Source organism: Rhea pennata, chromosome 14 (assembly GCF_028389875.1).
Source record: "Rhea pennata isolate bPtePen1 chromosome 14, bPtePen1.pri, whole genome shotgun sequence".
In the NCBI taxonomy this organism is placed as follows: Eukaryota; Metazoa; Chordata; class Aves; order Rheiformes; family Rheidae; genus Rhea; species Rhea pennata.
This window is the reverse complement of record NC_084676.1, coordinates 14785384-14799264: the sequence shown is the minus strand read 5'-3', so window position 1 is coordinate 14799264 and position 13881 is coordinate 14785384. Positions and strand designations below refer to the sequence as shown.

The 13881-nt window shown below is 50.9% G+C and overlaps 1 protein-coding gene across 1 annotated transcript; it reads right to left on the bottom strand.

The window, feature by feature from the left end:
- Window positions 1-10888: 10888 nt before the first annotated feature.
- Window positions 10889-13534, bottom strand: DUSP1 (dual specificity phosphatase 1). Its single transcript, XM_062587359.1, has 4 exons — window positions 13040-13534; window positions 12787-12935; window positions 12479-12698; window positions 10889-11943 (listed from the first exon to the last, which is right to left on the bottom strand). The coding sequence occupies exons 1-4, from the start codon at window positions 13407-13409 to the stop codon at window positions 11570-11572; spliced, it is 1113 nt and encodes a 370-aa protein (XP_062443343.1). The 5' UTR covers window positions 13410-13534; the 3' UTR covers window positions 10889-11569.
- Window positions 13535-13881: the final 347 nt, after the last annotated feature.

Here is a 13881-nt window from a genome sequence, read left to right as displayed (position 1 = left end):
AATGCTTGCACGGGTTCAAAGGTCTCAAAGGCTGGAGAACCACATGCAGAAGCTGCCCCATAGGATGGAAATGCCCAGAGTAGGTACAGGAGAAGAGCAATTCAGTTTTAGCAGCACACCGCTCAGAATGGGCTAGTTTATTGTAAATGAATGGAAATCTCCCTGAGAAATAGCCATTCCCAGGGAGGTACTGGTCCTGGCAGCTATTTAACTTGAAACACTTCAAAGGCACTTGTGCTCAAGGGATAGGGCAATCTCTCACAAGAAACTCAGGTAAGCTGGAAGCAGCAGTAAGAGATCTGCTGCTCAGCAACTGTATCTCTGGTCGCAGACCTATGTGTGAAAAAGGCTGTCCTGGAAACACAGCGCACTGCCAGCTTCTGCACTGCTTTGACCATGAGCAATGGAGAGACCTTTGTGAGCCTCTCAAGACACAAAAACGACCTGTCAGTGAGTGCCAGGCCCTGTTCGGTGCCAGTCGGATGTGCAGAGCTCTCCCCCTGAAAGGCCCCATCATGGGTCAAGTGGCCTTGGCCTGGTCTGAACACCATGGAGGGAGCTCCCTCCATTATGTTTAGACACTCGGTGACTTCCAAGCTACCTGCCTGCTCCCAGCCCTGTCTTTTCTGCCTTATTTTCCTTGTCTTCATTACAAATATTTTTGGTTCTTCCGTGCTTCATTTTCTTTCCCCTCAAGCTTTTGCTACTTCCCCCCATCCCAGAGCTCTACCTGGTAATCTGCATATTTAGCTTGCTCCCAGCATCCACGTCCTTTGCCCCTGCTTCACATTGTCAAAGCGCCTCTTGCATCCAGTGACCCTTTCCCCCTCTGCAGATTCATTCTCTCATAATTTTTTTTTGCTTTGCTTCTTCCTAAATAAACAGTTTGATGTCCTCTAGCCACTTCTGTCTTTGCATCGTTTTGCTTCACAAACCATCCTTGTTCAGCCCTCAGAGTGTCCCTGCTTCCAGCCTCCATGCCTCTCCATATCTGCAGGCTCATCTCCCCCTGGTTCCCATCTTGCTCACTCCTGGATTTCTAATTGCTCATAAGATCCTCTTTATTTTCCAAAATCTTTCAGGAATATGGAGGGAGGGGATTGCCTCTGCCTCACCCCTGTGCCCATCTTTTGCCTCTAAATACAGATTGCTGGTTCTCTGGGACAAGAAGGGTGCTTCTGATTTGCATTTATACATCATGTTGCAGAACATGTCATGACTGTGGTTCCTAAGAACCACTGTAATACAAACAATGATAGTCATTATTATTATTATTATTATGGACAATTAGCTCTGAAAATAGAAGTTAGGGATTTTTTCCACCTGCTGTAGTTACTTAGCTAATGGGTTCTAGCTCTAGCATTGATTTGTAGAAAACTCCATGGAGAAGAACTCCAGCAAGCATAGAGCTTTGACCCAATAATTGCTAGTGACGTTAACAGCAGAATTTGTGCTGACATTAAGGCAATAGCGAGCTCCTGTGGCCGTTCTACCCTAAAATTGCCCAGTATGCTCCACTGGAAAAGGCCCGGTGGATGTGTGCGCTCACCAGACAGCTGCCTCTGTCTGTCACCAGCCGGTCATCCGTCTAACTACAGCCGATCGTGTTAAGGCACAGCATCGCAGCCTGTTGTTTAGAGAAAGGTAAACTGAGGTAGAAAAACTGGAACTGATGTGGTGAAAGTCAAGCAGAACCATTTTGAGAATCTATTATTTCTGTCTCGGTCTTCTACTGTTTCCACTAAAACTCAATCCAAAAAAAATCTTCCAAAATTTTATATTGCCATCATTTAATCGAGACAGTGTCCTTCTAAGGAATATGCTTTATTTCAGACAGCAGTTTGGCTTACATTATGCAGGACTGTGTAATCAAAATAATCTCTTCTGGCCTTAGAAATCAGTTTGTATCTTTACATCTGCTACCATTAGTAACCAGAAAAAGTGAATGGGAAACATCAGCTCATGCCTAGCCTGCTGGATTTAATTGTCTCTACCTACAACAGACCATGTTCTCTTTCTAAATGTTATTATTCACTCCTTTCTTCTGTGGTTTGGTAGTAGTTAGAAGGGAAGTTTTTTGTATCCTGTCTCCAGGAGCCAATTTTTCATAGACAGACAGTATTAAATCAGCTCTGATTGGAAATCAGAAAGCGGAAAATTTTCATGCAGCCTCAAAAAAATAAATATTCCTCCAGAAGAACTTCTCAGAGGAAAAGCTGTCATCAGTCTTGCACTGGGCAAGACTCTGGAAATATCAAATATTTCCACTTTGAGTTTATGACTTGGGAAAAATATCTTCCTGGTGCACAGGTGAGGAGGGGTTAATGGAGCAGTTCGTTTCAGAGGGCAAGTCTTAGCTTTGATCAGTTAACTTTGATTAGCACCATGACTACTGTCACAGTCACAGTATTTTTGTACCACTTACATTTGAGGAGTGTATTTGAAGAGTGTCAGCCCTTAAAACTTACCTAAAAAGTTAAGAACAAGAATGGCAAACTCCTGCAAGCTTTAAAGAAAGAACATGTTTACTTCCTTTTGCATTTTCTCATAAGCTTTTGTGCAGTCAGCAGCCCGCCCGTGCTGTTAGAACATGAAACGTTTCAGACCGCCAGTCTCACGCGTAGGCGCAGAGGTTGTGCCGGCAAAACCCACAGCTGCACCGACACGTGGGAGGTGGCCCTGCCGGCCGTACGCCTTCTTCTGACCTGCAAAATAGGTTACACTGAGCAGTCTGGGGGACCACATGCCATCGCTCGCCTGGGAGTGGGAGCAGAACCGTTCACTCCACTACCAAGTGGGTGTAACCCACCCTTCATAATGGGGCCTGCAGCACAATTCAGGGCGTCTCGGTGTTACTACGAGGCACACAGTAAATAAACAACTCCTGTTGATCAGTTCTTTTTAGGAATTTCTTTAAGCCCTGGCAAGCAAAAGGTATTGCTGCCTTTGAGATCTGGTTGATCTGCAGTGAGTGACAGGTCCAAAATTGGTGAAGGCAACAGCAGCTCTGCATTTAGCATCCTTGTTCATCACTGTTTTAGCCTCTTAAAATGTTTTGGAATCTGAAACTCCCCCAACAGCCTATTTCAAACACATGCAAGGCCCTCCAGTGTCCTCAGCTAAACCCCAGCTGTAAACTAAACCCAGGCTTTCTTAATTACAGATCGATGAACAAATCATTGGCAAAGAGCATGCGATGGTGGCAGAGAGCATCAGGCTTTCTCTCTGGGTGAGACCTCCATGGCCACTAGCTCTCCTTGCATCTTTTTTCACACCTCTCTTCCAATCACATCCAGCTGTTTCTTCCTTGCTGTCTGGGAACCCAAACTCATGTGTTTCATATGAAAAATCTCTGCATCACCCAGGAAGATCAATTTGCACCAGAAATAGATTGCACTATACTTGGGATTCAGCCCAGGCCTATTAAAAATAGCTCTGTGCGTAGCTCTTGGTGCCATGCAGCGTTCTGCCAGCTGCGAGGACATGCAGACGGCTTGCCCGATGGGCTGGCCCTCCCGCACACTGCCATAAATGACCATCGCGCTCTCCAGCAAACCAATTGGCAGCCGGCGGGGAAAGCAGAGGTGGGAAGCATCGCGCTGTGCCCTGATCAAATGCCGATTGGCCTCCTGCTTCCCTTCTCCCCTCTTGTGGCGTCCTCTCCCCCTCCCGTGTCGGCCGGCTCACGTTGCAGTTCGCATTCCCAGCGCTCATGGAACGCATTAACGCCAGATAAAAGTGCAGCGAGCCCAAATGTAGCGCTCTGACGTCAGCCATCCCCAGAGCTTGGAAGGGAAGCTGTAAACAGAGGAACAAAAGGCAGTTATAAAAGACCATCGTCTTTGGCGCCCATGGATGAACCTCTGAAGAAACGAAAAGCGGAGTAAGGGAAGGCGCTGAAATTTTGGGTGTGCTCAGCGTTGAGATGTCTGCTGGCTCCAGCAGGGAGGAAGCTCTCCAAAGGGAGTGAGCCTAGTCAAAGACCAGCACCGAAAAGATTTGTATCCTGGCAAATGGTTTGTTCCTTCCTGTTCCTCCGGGTCAGTAGGAAAAGGTGGGAGCTATTGTTCGATACCGTGCAATCTGCTCCACGGCCATGTCCTGGTGGGGCGCCAGAGCAGTCAGAGGTCCCACGGCTCAGAAAGTGTTTGGCTTGTACAACAGCCATCCCAGCCAGGCTTCAACAGCTGACGTGATTTTAACATTTGCCCAGCTTCAGCTGTCCTACTGCACCTGCACTAATCATGATGGATGCTGCAGTTTGTAATAGTGCATCTTGAAAGGCCTTGAATGGTTGGATTTCTCATACTTGGCTGACAATGAGACCTAAAGATGTTTTCGGAGGGACCCCTGAGGTCCCAGATATGATCCACCTAGACTCTGAAGAGACAACACGGCCGGAGAATCGGCCTCTACACAGACGTGGGTATACGAACCCTCTTAGGCTGTGAATGAATTGGGCTGGGACCCACCTACATCCAGACCATTAGCCAAAAGCTTTGGTCTCCAGCAACACCAAAGCAAAGCTCAGTGACGTAGGAGGAAATTCCCCATGCCCAGACACAGACCAAGTTCATAACTGACGACGTTACAGCCAGCTTGCATGCAGGACTTCTGATTTTTCTTTTTAACAACAAGTACCAAGAAAACATCCTCCATCATAACACTTAAACTGGCACTTATCTGATTAAAAAAAATAAATAAAAGGCACGTTTACTCGTTTCATGCCATGTGTTTATGCTAACGATGTCCCCATTTCCTGGCTAATGTGAATTAATGATGGGCACTTTAAACTACTGAAAAGCAGCAAAACTCTGTTGAGCATTTTGTATGTAGGAAGGATTGCACAGGCATGCAGGACTCAAAACAATCACATATTGTCAGCAGCAGATGTCATTTGTAAAATATTCACCATGCAAAAACCCCTAAGATACATATCTGTGATAATCAGGATTTCACTGCAGAAGACAATAAAGAAGTTACTAGTCAGTCTGCAAGCACTGCGGAGTATCAGGAAACTCTGTTAGAATTAATGAACATCTGCGGTTTATATCCTCCATAAATTAGACAAAACCTGCCGTCCAAACCACATACCGTTATATGACCCAGTTGCTGATTAACAAAGCTGTAACAAGGTTGAAAAGAAGAACAAGATACTGATGTGGAAGCAAATTTACCACAAATTATATTTCGACAAGAATTTAGGGAAGACACTGAAAAGAAACCTCTCTTTCCTGTATACAAAAGACCTGAAAAAGTCATTTTTAGACACCTCCACTAAGACCATTTACAAAAAATGCCCTTCCAAATGAAATTAAATAACATTAGGAATTAGAAGTCTAAATCACACTGTCATTGATCATTTTAATAAGGCTTAGACAGGTGGGAAACTACATTTGGTTGTGGGACAAAGACTATAATTTTTTTTATTGTTATGCAGTGAGAACCCTATTATCTGTAACCAAGTGGTTACCGAGCTAAAAGGCAGTTACGTCATGTTAGAGTCTCCTGGGAATTTATTTTTAGATGTGGCCTATAGTTAGGGAACCAAAAATGTAGTGAAATGAGCTGGATTGGTGTAACACATCACCATTTTATGAGAAATTAAGTTTTTTCCGTGGCACTGGTGATAGCCCCTACACAGCCTATATAATAAGGATTTTGGAATGAATTGGCTGATGAAATTGCTGTTCCCACAGACCTGACTCATCCAGCCTGGATGTTAAACAGGAGCTAGGTGAGCCCGGGCGATGCAACGGTGCTGCTAACATCTGCTCTTATCAGCCGTGCTTCATCCCTGTGTCTCCATACGCTGGGTATGTCCGTGGGCATCTCCTCTCTTGGCTTTTCCCGCTGTTCATCTTTGACCTTCCAGGCTCTGCAAGCCAGGGCGATGCGGAGGAGCATCCTCCTGCGTCCAGTTCAGCCTCCGGACACGTCCTCCCACCCTCCGGCGCCCGGGAAGGCAGCGCCCGCGCGGGGCTGGAACGTACCTGCTGGCTGTGACGGGCATCGCGGCTCGCCCACCGCGCTGTCTCACGGCAGCGCACCGGGAGGGAAAGCCCGGGACGAGTCATTTCTGCAGCTAGCAGGAAACACACGCAAATGCAACGGCTTGAGAGCGCCCTGGAGGAAACCCCCCTCCCGGCTCATAGGCAGCCAGCTCAGCGAGGCGCCCGGGGAGCTCAGCCCAGCCTCAGCCTCCGGCACGTGCCGCGGGGCACCGCGGCGGGGGCACGCACCCGGAGCATCGCTCGCGGATGCCTCCTGCCCGGTCCTGCCATCCCCACCGCTGGAAACCCCTGGGGTTGGAAACCTGCGGGACAGAATCACCTGGAGAACGGGCTGTGCCCCGCCATATAAGGCAAAAGAACAAACTTGCCGTTGTTTCCTTGGGTTTGGCCCCTTGTTCTGTGATGAGGAAGCCAGTTTGCTCTACGTGAGGCTCCAGTGTTGCCAGGTAGGGCCTTGGCCCTGATCTCTAGGCAGGCACAGATCTGTACCAAAGAACTACCAAAGTGAGAAATAGCTCTCAAACCAGCAAGCCTTTACTCAATTGCAAAGGCCATGGGGTCGGGGCAGAGTAACCCTGCTGCTTCCCCATGGTACCAGGGCTTTATCCCTCGGGATCAGCCCTTCTGGGGGTTGCTCTCAGTATTGCAGAGCAAAAGGCTGAGTGCCAGCAGCGTGCATGAACCGTGCATGAAGCCCTCGCCGCAACGCTGATTCAAACCAGCCAAGCATGCAGCCTCTGCGCATCCAGCCTGTGCCACTGCTCCCCAGCGCCCGACCCCTCAGAGCTGCTTCCCCTCCTCTCCTTCTTTTGTGTCCCCTAAAGCCTGGTGATCTGTCACGTTGCTGATGGGTGCTGGCAGCACCCGCCCAGTCCAGCACCTTGGCAGCAATTCTCAGCCTCCCTCACCAGGACTGTTAGCTCTGCTTTGCAGTAAATAGCATTTGGGAGAAGGCCACACACATCCACGTGGAGAGCAGAACTCCAGGATCATTTATTCTTTCAACACAGGTGGGGTCTAGCCTGTGCTTTAACTGTTTTCCTAAGTTCCCGCAGCCTTGGATTGGAGGAGACCTTGGTGGAAACCAAAACCCTGGGTGGAGTCTGATTGACTACATGACCTGTCTATCACAAGCATCATTGCTGGATAAGAGAAAGGGTAAGAAATAGGGCTTCAAATAGGTTTAAAAGACATTTCAGGCATGCTAGCTTTTAAATATTCTTGATTGTCAAACACCATGACCCTTTCTCATTCCCCATCATGCTACGATTAGTCTGCCGAGCTGGGAAGGGGGATCTCCAGGGACCACATCTAAATGCACTTACTAAATGACTTCTAGTGCCCTTTCTGCTGCCCTGGAGTCAGATAGAGAAGAGAAAAAAAAAATTGCAGCTGCTAACTGGGCAAATGAGATTTGCCTGTGCATGATGATCGGGATGCAAAGTTCTTTCCAGCGCTTACCTAACGGCATAACGTAGCCTTGCGGCCCTGCTAGTCCGATACCGCGGGTGACTAACGTGGGATAGTCCCTAAGCTTCAGCGCACTTAGTGCTTTCCAAAGCGCTGATTGCAAAAGAAAGGCCAAAGCTCCGAGACGAGGGGATTACCCCAGATGCAGCTAATCTGGAGCTCCGCGGCTGTTCGTCTTACAACAGCCGGGTCCTACTGTATCCCCTGGGTGTTACGTCCTACGGGGTGTCTCGCGCTGCGCGCTTGTCCCGGCCACGCGCTGCCTCTCTACATCCCGCGTGGCTGCGTGGAGGAGCACGCTGGTGCGTTGGGCTGCGGGGACCGTCCCGCTCCCCTCGGCGCTCGGGTGCATCGGGTTGCAGGATGCCGAGGTGCCGGGGCCGGCTGGGAGCAGCCCCCCGTGGCCGATGTCTGCCCGCGGGGCGGGGGAGCGGGCTCCTGGCTGCGGAGCAGCAAAGCCCGGAGCAGGTTCCTGCGAACATTAAACGGGCCTTTTTATTGCTTTGTGACAAACTGGTTTGTCAGCAGCAGGAAGTGATGTTCCTGCCTTCCTCACCGAAGGGAAACTCCTCGTGGTTTCCATGGGGATGTATGCAACTGTGTAAATACAGGTTTATATAACCTTAAAGCCCACATCGAGCTGCTGCGTGCCTGGTTGCCGGGGGTCTCGGGTGGCTGCGTGGGGAAGGGTCTGAGCTCAGAGCCGCTGGCACGGCCAGGGTAACGTGCCACGGGCAGAAGTCAAGGGCCGCTGGAGTTCGGCGCCCTGAGTCACAGCGAACCGTGCGCCTTGATATCCCGAACAAGCAGAAGAGCAAAGCGGGGAGCGTAAGCAAGCGGAGAGGAGGGAAAATGCCTCCCCAGCGCATTCGCAGCTAGCAAGGTTGAGCCGGCCTGAGTAACGGAGGCTTCCTCCAGCGGGGCTAATTTTAGACCCCGCCACTGCCGGTCTCGGCCCCCTCGCGCCCGCGGCCGCAGCCTCCCCGCCGCAGCGCCGCACCTCCTCCTCTTCCTCCTCTTCCTCCTCTTCCTCCCACCTTGCCAGGCCTCTCTCAGCTCCTTCCCCCGCCTCTCGCCATCAGCTCCCAGCCGAGCCCCTTGGTCTCCCCCCCAAGCTGCGGCATGGACATGACGTTTGCCGTGCTCGCTGTGATCTTTCCTGCTCCCGGTGCTGCTCTTTTCCCATCTCCTTCACTCGTTTGGGCTGGGAGCGCTTCAGGATCCGCGGACGATCCTGGGCGCAGATAATCTGCATGAACCACAGGGGACTCCCATTACAGCAGGTGGGGAAGGCTCCCCGTGAAGCCTCCAGAAAAGATGCTAGAAGCAGCCGCAGAGCTGGAAGTGGCTCTCGGTGCCTTGCCGAGAGGCTCGTGCCCTGCCGCAGCCGGCTACTTTTTCAGAAACCCGCTTTGTGCTGAAGCAGCTCTCTTTTTGTGCCCCTCTGTCAGGTGCCTTGTTAGGTTATAAAAACTGATCGACTGCCAGGTAATGAGTTTTATTGTTCCAAGAAACACATAAACAAGCTCCCCCGGCTGCCGGGGAGCGGAATTCTGTTTGAACTGTGATTAACAGGCAGGATTTTTTTTATCAGTTGCGCGGCTGGGGCTGCCAAGGTTGTATTTTTCCACTGAACAAGCTCCGCTTTGCTTTGAAGGTGAAGGTTTGTTCCCCCGCTTGCTGCAGGTGTAAAAAGGCTCACGCATTCGGGAACAGCCTGGCACGTTTTGCAGGGGACGCGGCAGCGGGTGCAATTCCACCGAACGGTGCGATCTGCAGAGTGAGTTTCCACGAAAGAAGGAAGGGATTTCTGCAGGATCTTCAGGACAGAACAGGTTTGGGGGAGGAACAGTCAGCTAGTGGCTCGTGCACATTAATATGCTGTAGAGAAAGGGTTTCTAACCTCAGTTCTTAGTGACCAGGGACCTCTGTTCACTTCCCTTTTTGCTGCTCCATTTGTTTCTATCCCTTGGTGTCAGGTTGAAGCTTGCTGACTGTTAATGCGTAGCGCTGACGACAGAGCTGCGTCTGAGGGGTAGTTCACGTGGAAGAATTTCAGACGCAGCAGTGCATCATCCCATCCTTCAAGGGCACCTTCTCCCAGGAGAAGAGTCCCAGATTTTAGTATCGTTAACACTCCAGGTAACTTGCAGGATTGCAGCAGGAGTTTATTTAGTGCATAGTTTGTCTCCAGTTACGGGACAAGGCTGCAGCTGCTTTATGCTTAACAAAAACCTCATCTGTAAGCTTAGGCTTCAGACTTTAACTACCAAAATGCTTTAGTTTTACATAGAGCGTTGTAGCCTCCTGCTGTCTGCCTAAGCAAGCCTTTATTCAACGAGCCAAGAGTAGGATCTATCTCCTTGAATTTCAGAGATGCAAGGACCAGCACCCTCCTTCCAGAGTCAAGCTGCAGAGCCAGCACAGTTGACGTCCTAGTATACCTCCCTCCAGCTAGCCACTCGTGACACAACACGGTCAGGAAAGCAAGCTGACTTCTGGCTGCATTTCTTCATTCTGCATTAGCTTCACCATGCGTGAGGGACATATTGCAGCACCTGCTGCTCCCCCATACATGCGCTGCCTGCCCTATGGACCCCACGCACCTCTGCCAGACCCATGGGCAGCACTGGCCCTGCCACCCTCCAGACAGGAGCACCAACCGGGCAGAGCTCTCCTCTGCTGTTATGCTACAAAAAAGCTCTACTCCTCATTACCTCAACTTAAATGCCAGGTAAAAGTCACAGTAGTGCGAACTCATAGCAAGAGTAAGCGTGGGTCTAGGTAATAAGTTTAGCAACCATTGGTACTTGATCTGTTCTTATGCTCTGACTTGCTTACAGAGATAACCAGTAAGCCAAGTGTTTCACAGCAAGTGGCATAAAATTTCACAAACATTAGAGAACTGTTTCTAACAGGTTAATTTTTAGATTTAACCTTTGAAGTGTTAAAAGTAAACAAGCAGTGAGGAAGCTCTTCCTAGAAGAAGGTTATTTTAAACCCACAGTGAGCCCACCATGCCCAAGCTGCAGCTGGTGTAAACTGCTCCAGGTCCATGGCTGTCACTGGATCCAGATCCACCTATGCAGCTGAGAATCCGCCCTTGACTCTTTACCATGGCATGTAATAACACAGGGACAAAACAAGGCCAAGTCACAGCCTTCTCCTACGTCAAAGGAGAGCTCAACTCAGAAACAAAAGCTAGTTTCTAGTGAAGTCTAGTGTTTTCAAACACTTTTTTTTTTTTTTCTCTATCGAGCTCAATTAGGATACTAGTTAAGTGCAATGCCTGAGGACCGTAAACTCCATAGAGTCAAAAACTCAGACCTCCTATGGTCTATCTGTGAATGCCTAAGTGAGTTTTGAGGCAGTAAAATACAAGATTTTGAAAGTATCCAGCTCTCTCCCAGTAGAAATATCATAATTTATTGTTTGTATAAAAAGTTAATCATATAACAAAACTATGTCTCCATAAGAAGAAATATATTATTTCACATCATAAATAGATATACAACCCTTGGCAACTCAAAAAAAAAAAAAAAAGCACTCGCCTGGTGCTTTTACGTCAGTGCTTAGGAAACAAGAAGAGTTGACGGCTATATACAGGATTACAGTACCAAAAAATTACTGAGGTATTTTGTTTCTCTAGAAATAAAACCTTAGGTTTGTGAAGGCAAAAAACAATGCATTAATGTAAAAATAAATAAATAGTAGGACTGTCATATTACAGGGGACAGCATCAGTGTTGCTTGAAGTGTCCAGGAATGGGAATACTGGTGCATGTATACTAGACAGTGAGCAGGCTTAAAATAGACAGGAGACAAGAAGGAACAGCTCAGAAAAAGGCAACTATGTTCTTTGATCTCTATGTAGACATCCAGATATTGGCTTAAAACGTCAGCCCCAAAAAACAAAAAAAAGTAACACTAGTTCTCTGGAGTCAGGTGAGCTCCTCTCTGCTTACAACAGCACTCTGGGATGGATGGATCCCCACAAAATGCAAGTGGCTGATGACACTGTCCCCATAGTTATTGCACTTCTGAGACAATAAAAGTCTGAGTTCTGACCACGTTTTCACCCGCCTTTCAGCAGCTTGGGGAAGTGGTAATGGGGCTCTGAAGATAGCTTAAAGCACTGGACGATGTGTGAACAGGGATGGAGACTGGAAAGTTAAAGACTGTCGTGGTTGATGCTCCTCTGTCCAATACAGCAGACATAGCAGGGCTGCCAGCTTCTGCTGAGCAGTTTGGGGCAAGGACCTGGGACTCAAACTGAAGCAGCTGTCCCATGAAGCTGAAATTTGGGGAGATGATGCTTCTTCTCTGCTTCACAAACTCAAATGCTTCATCCAGTTTGACTCTGTTGGTCCTCATGAGATAAGCAAGGCAGATGGTTGCTGATCGGGAAATGCCAGCCTGGCAGTGCACAAATACCCTTCCACCATCATTTTTAACAGAATCTGAAAGAATTAACACACACAATTAGCAAACTAGTCCCACTGCTTCCAGAGGTGGGAAAGCACAGGGTGCTGCTTTACATTTCTTTAAGCCATCCCTTCCTTAGCCTAGGAAGTGTACACAGGGCTTTAGGGACAGAGGGAGCCTTTGTCCTGGGGCAAGCAGCAATGTAGCTATTCTCATTCTGGGCTCCAACTCCGATTATACCAATAGCTCCTCTGGGTCACTTTACTGCTCTTGTAAGATTACTTTAAGACTTATCTGCTTAAACTTGCTAGCTCTTTTCTGCAATACCCATGCCTCTCGATTCAGTGCTTCAAACTGATTTTTAAAGCCAGGATTATTCCACCCTTGGTAGAAAAAAATTAACAGGAATGGTCCCCAAGTATTTCCCCTATGGAATGAAACTCCCTAGTTTTAAGATGCAGCCTGGGCTACAGCAGAGGAAGGAAGAGAAGGGGGGAGGCAGAGTTCATTGCTTCCCAACAGCAGAGATGTTATCCCTGGATAAAAACAGGCTGTAAAGAGCTCACTTACCTATGAAATCAATCGCCTCATTGAACCAGGAGCTGATATCTGCCTTGTGGTTGTCCTCCACAGGGATGCTTTTGTACTGGTAGTGCCCTTCAAAATGGTTGGGGCAGTTGGCAGAGACATTGATCAACGCCGTGATCCCCAGGGCATCCAGCATGTCTTTGCGGGAGGCATGGTACGCGCTGCCCAGGTAGAGAAACGGCAGGATTTCCACGGGCCCACCCTGGAAGAGAAGGGACGGGGGAGCCGTCAGCCTCGCGGCGGCTTCGCGGCGGCCTCCCCCTCTCCCCGCACGGCCCGCGGGGGCTCACCTGGTCGTAGAGCGGCGTGCCGCAGGAGCTGCAGCCCGAGTCGGCGCTGCCGGGCGCGCCGGCGGCGCTCAGGGGCAGGCTGAGGCCCGTCGGGGCGGCCGGCTTGGTGCAGAGCTCGGAGCAGGCGGCCGAGAAGGCTTCGTAACCTCCTACAAGAGCGGGCGGAGAGAGGCGGCGGTGAGCGCCGCGGGGCCCGGGCTCGCCGAGGCCCGCGGGGCCGGGGCGGCCGCGGGGGGCGGCCGCGGGGACTCACCCTTGAGGAAGCAGATGCGGGCGCCGCGGGCCTCCCGGCACAGGGCGCTGAGGGCCAGCACCAGGGTGCTGTCGCGCTTGGGCAACTCCAGGTCGGCGCTGCGCTCGTCCAGCAGCACCACGGTGTGGAAGAGCCCCTGGCGCAGGCGGGCGCGCAGCTCCTCGTTGGGCACGACGTGCTCCAGCCCCACGGCGCCCTTGGCGCGGCGGCGGACGATGGTGCTGAGGCGGACGTTGCAGGAGCCCAGGATGTGCGAGGCGTTGAAGGAGAAGAAGGAGCGGCAGTCGAGGACGAGGCACTGCGCGGCGCGCTCCTGCAGCAGCCCCCGCAGCGCCTCGCACTCCAGGGCGCTCGCCCGCAGGTTCACCATGGCCCGCGGCAGCGCGCACAGAACGGAAGGGAAGGGAGGCGGCTGCGGGCGGCGGCGGCGCTGGGCCGGTGTCGGGTCGGTGCCGATGTCGGTGCCGGCGGCAGCCCGGCCCCGCACGCCCGCGCCCGCCTTATATCGCCGCGCGCCGCCGCGCCGCCGCCGTTTTCTCAATGGGGCCGCGTCACGTGAGCGCCCCGCGCAGACGTCACCTGGCGGCGCGCCAGCCGCGGCGCGCCCAGCCCGGCCGGCCATGACGTCATGTGCAGCGGGGCCGGCCGGAGCGCGGCGCGCGCGCGCGCCCCGGCCCCCGGGCGGCACACGGGCGCGCGCACACATACGGACACACGCATGTGCCTGCTCACACATACATGCATACATAGGCACCTACGTGCACACGCGCACATATATAATACACACCTGCACATACATGTATATATGCACGTATACACGCAGACATCCTATATACATGCAG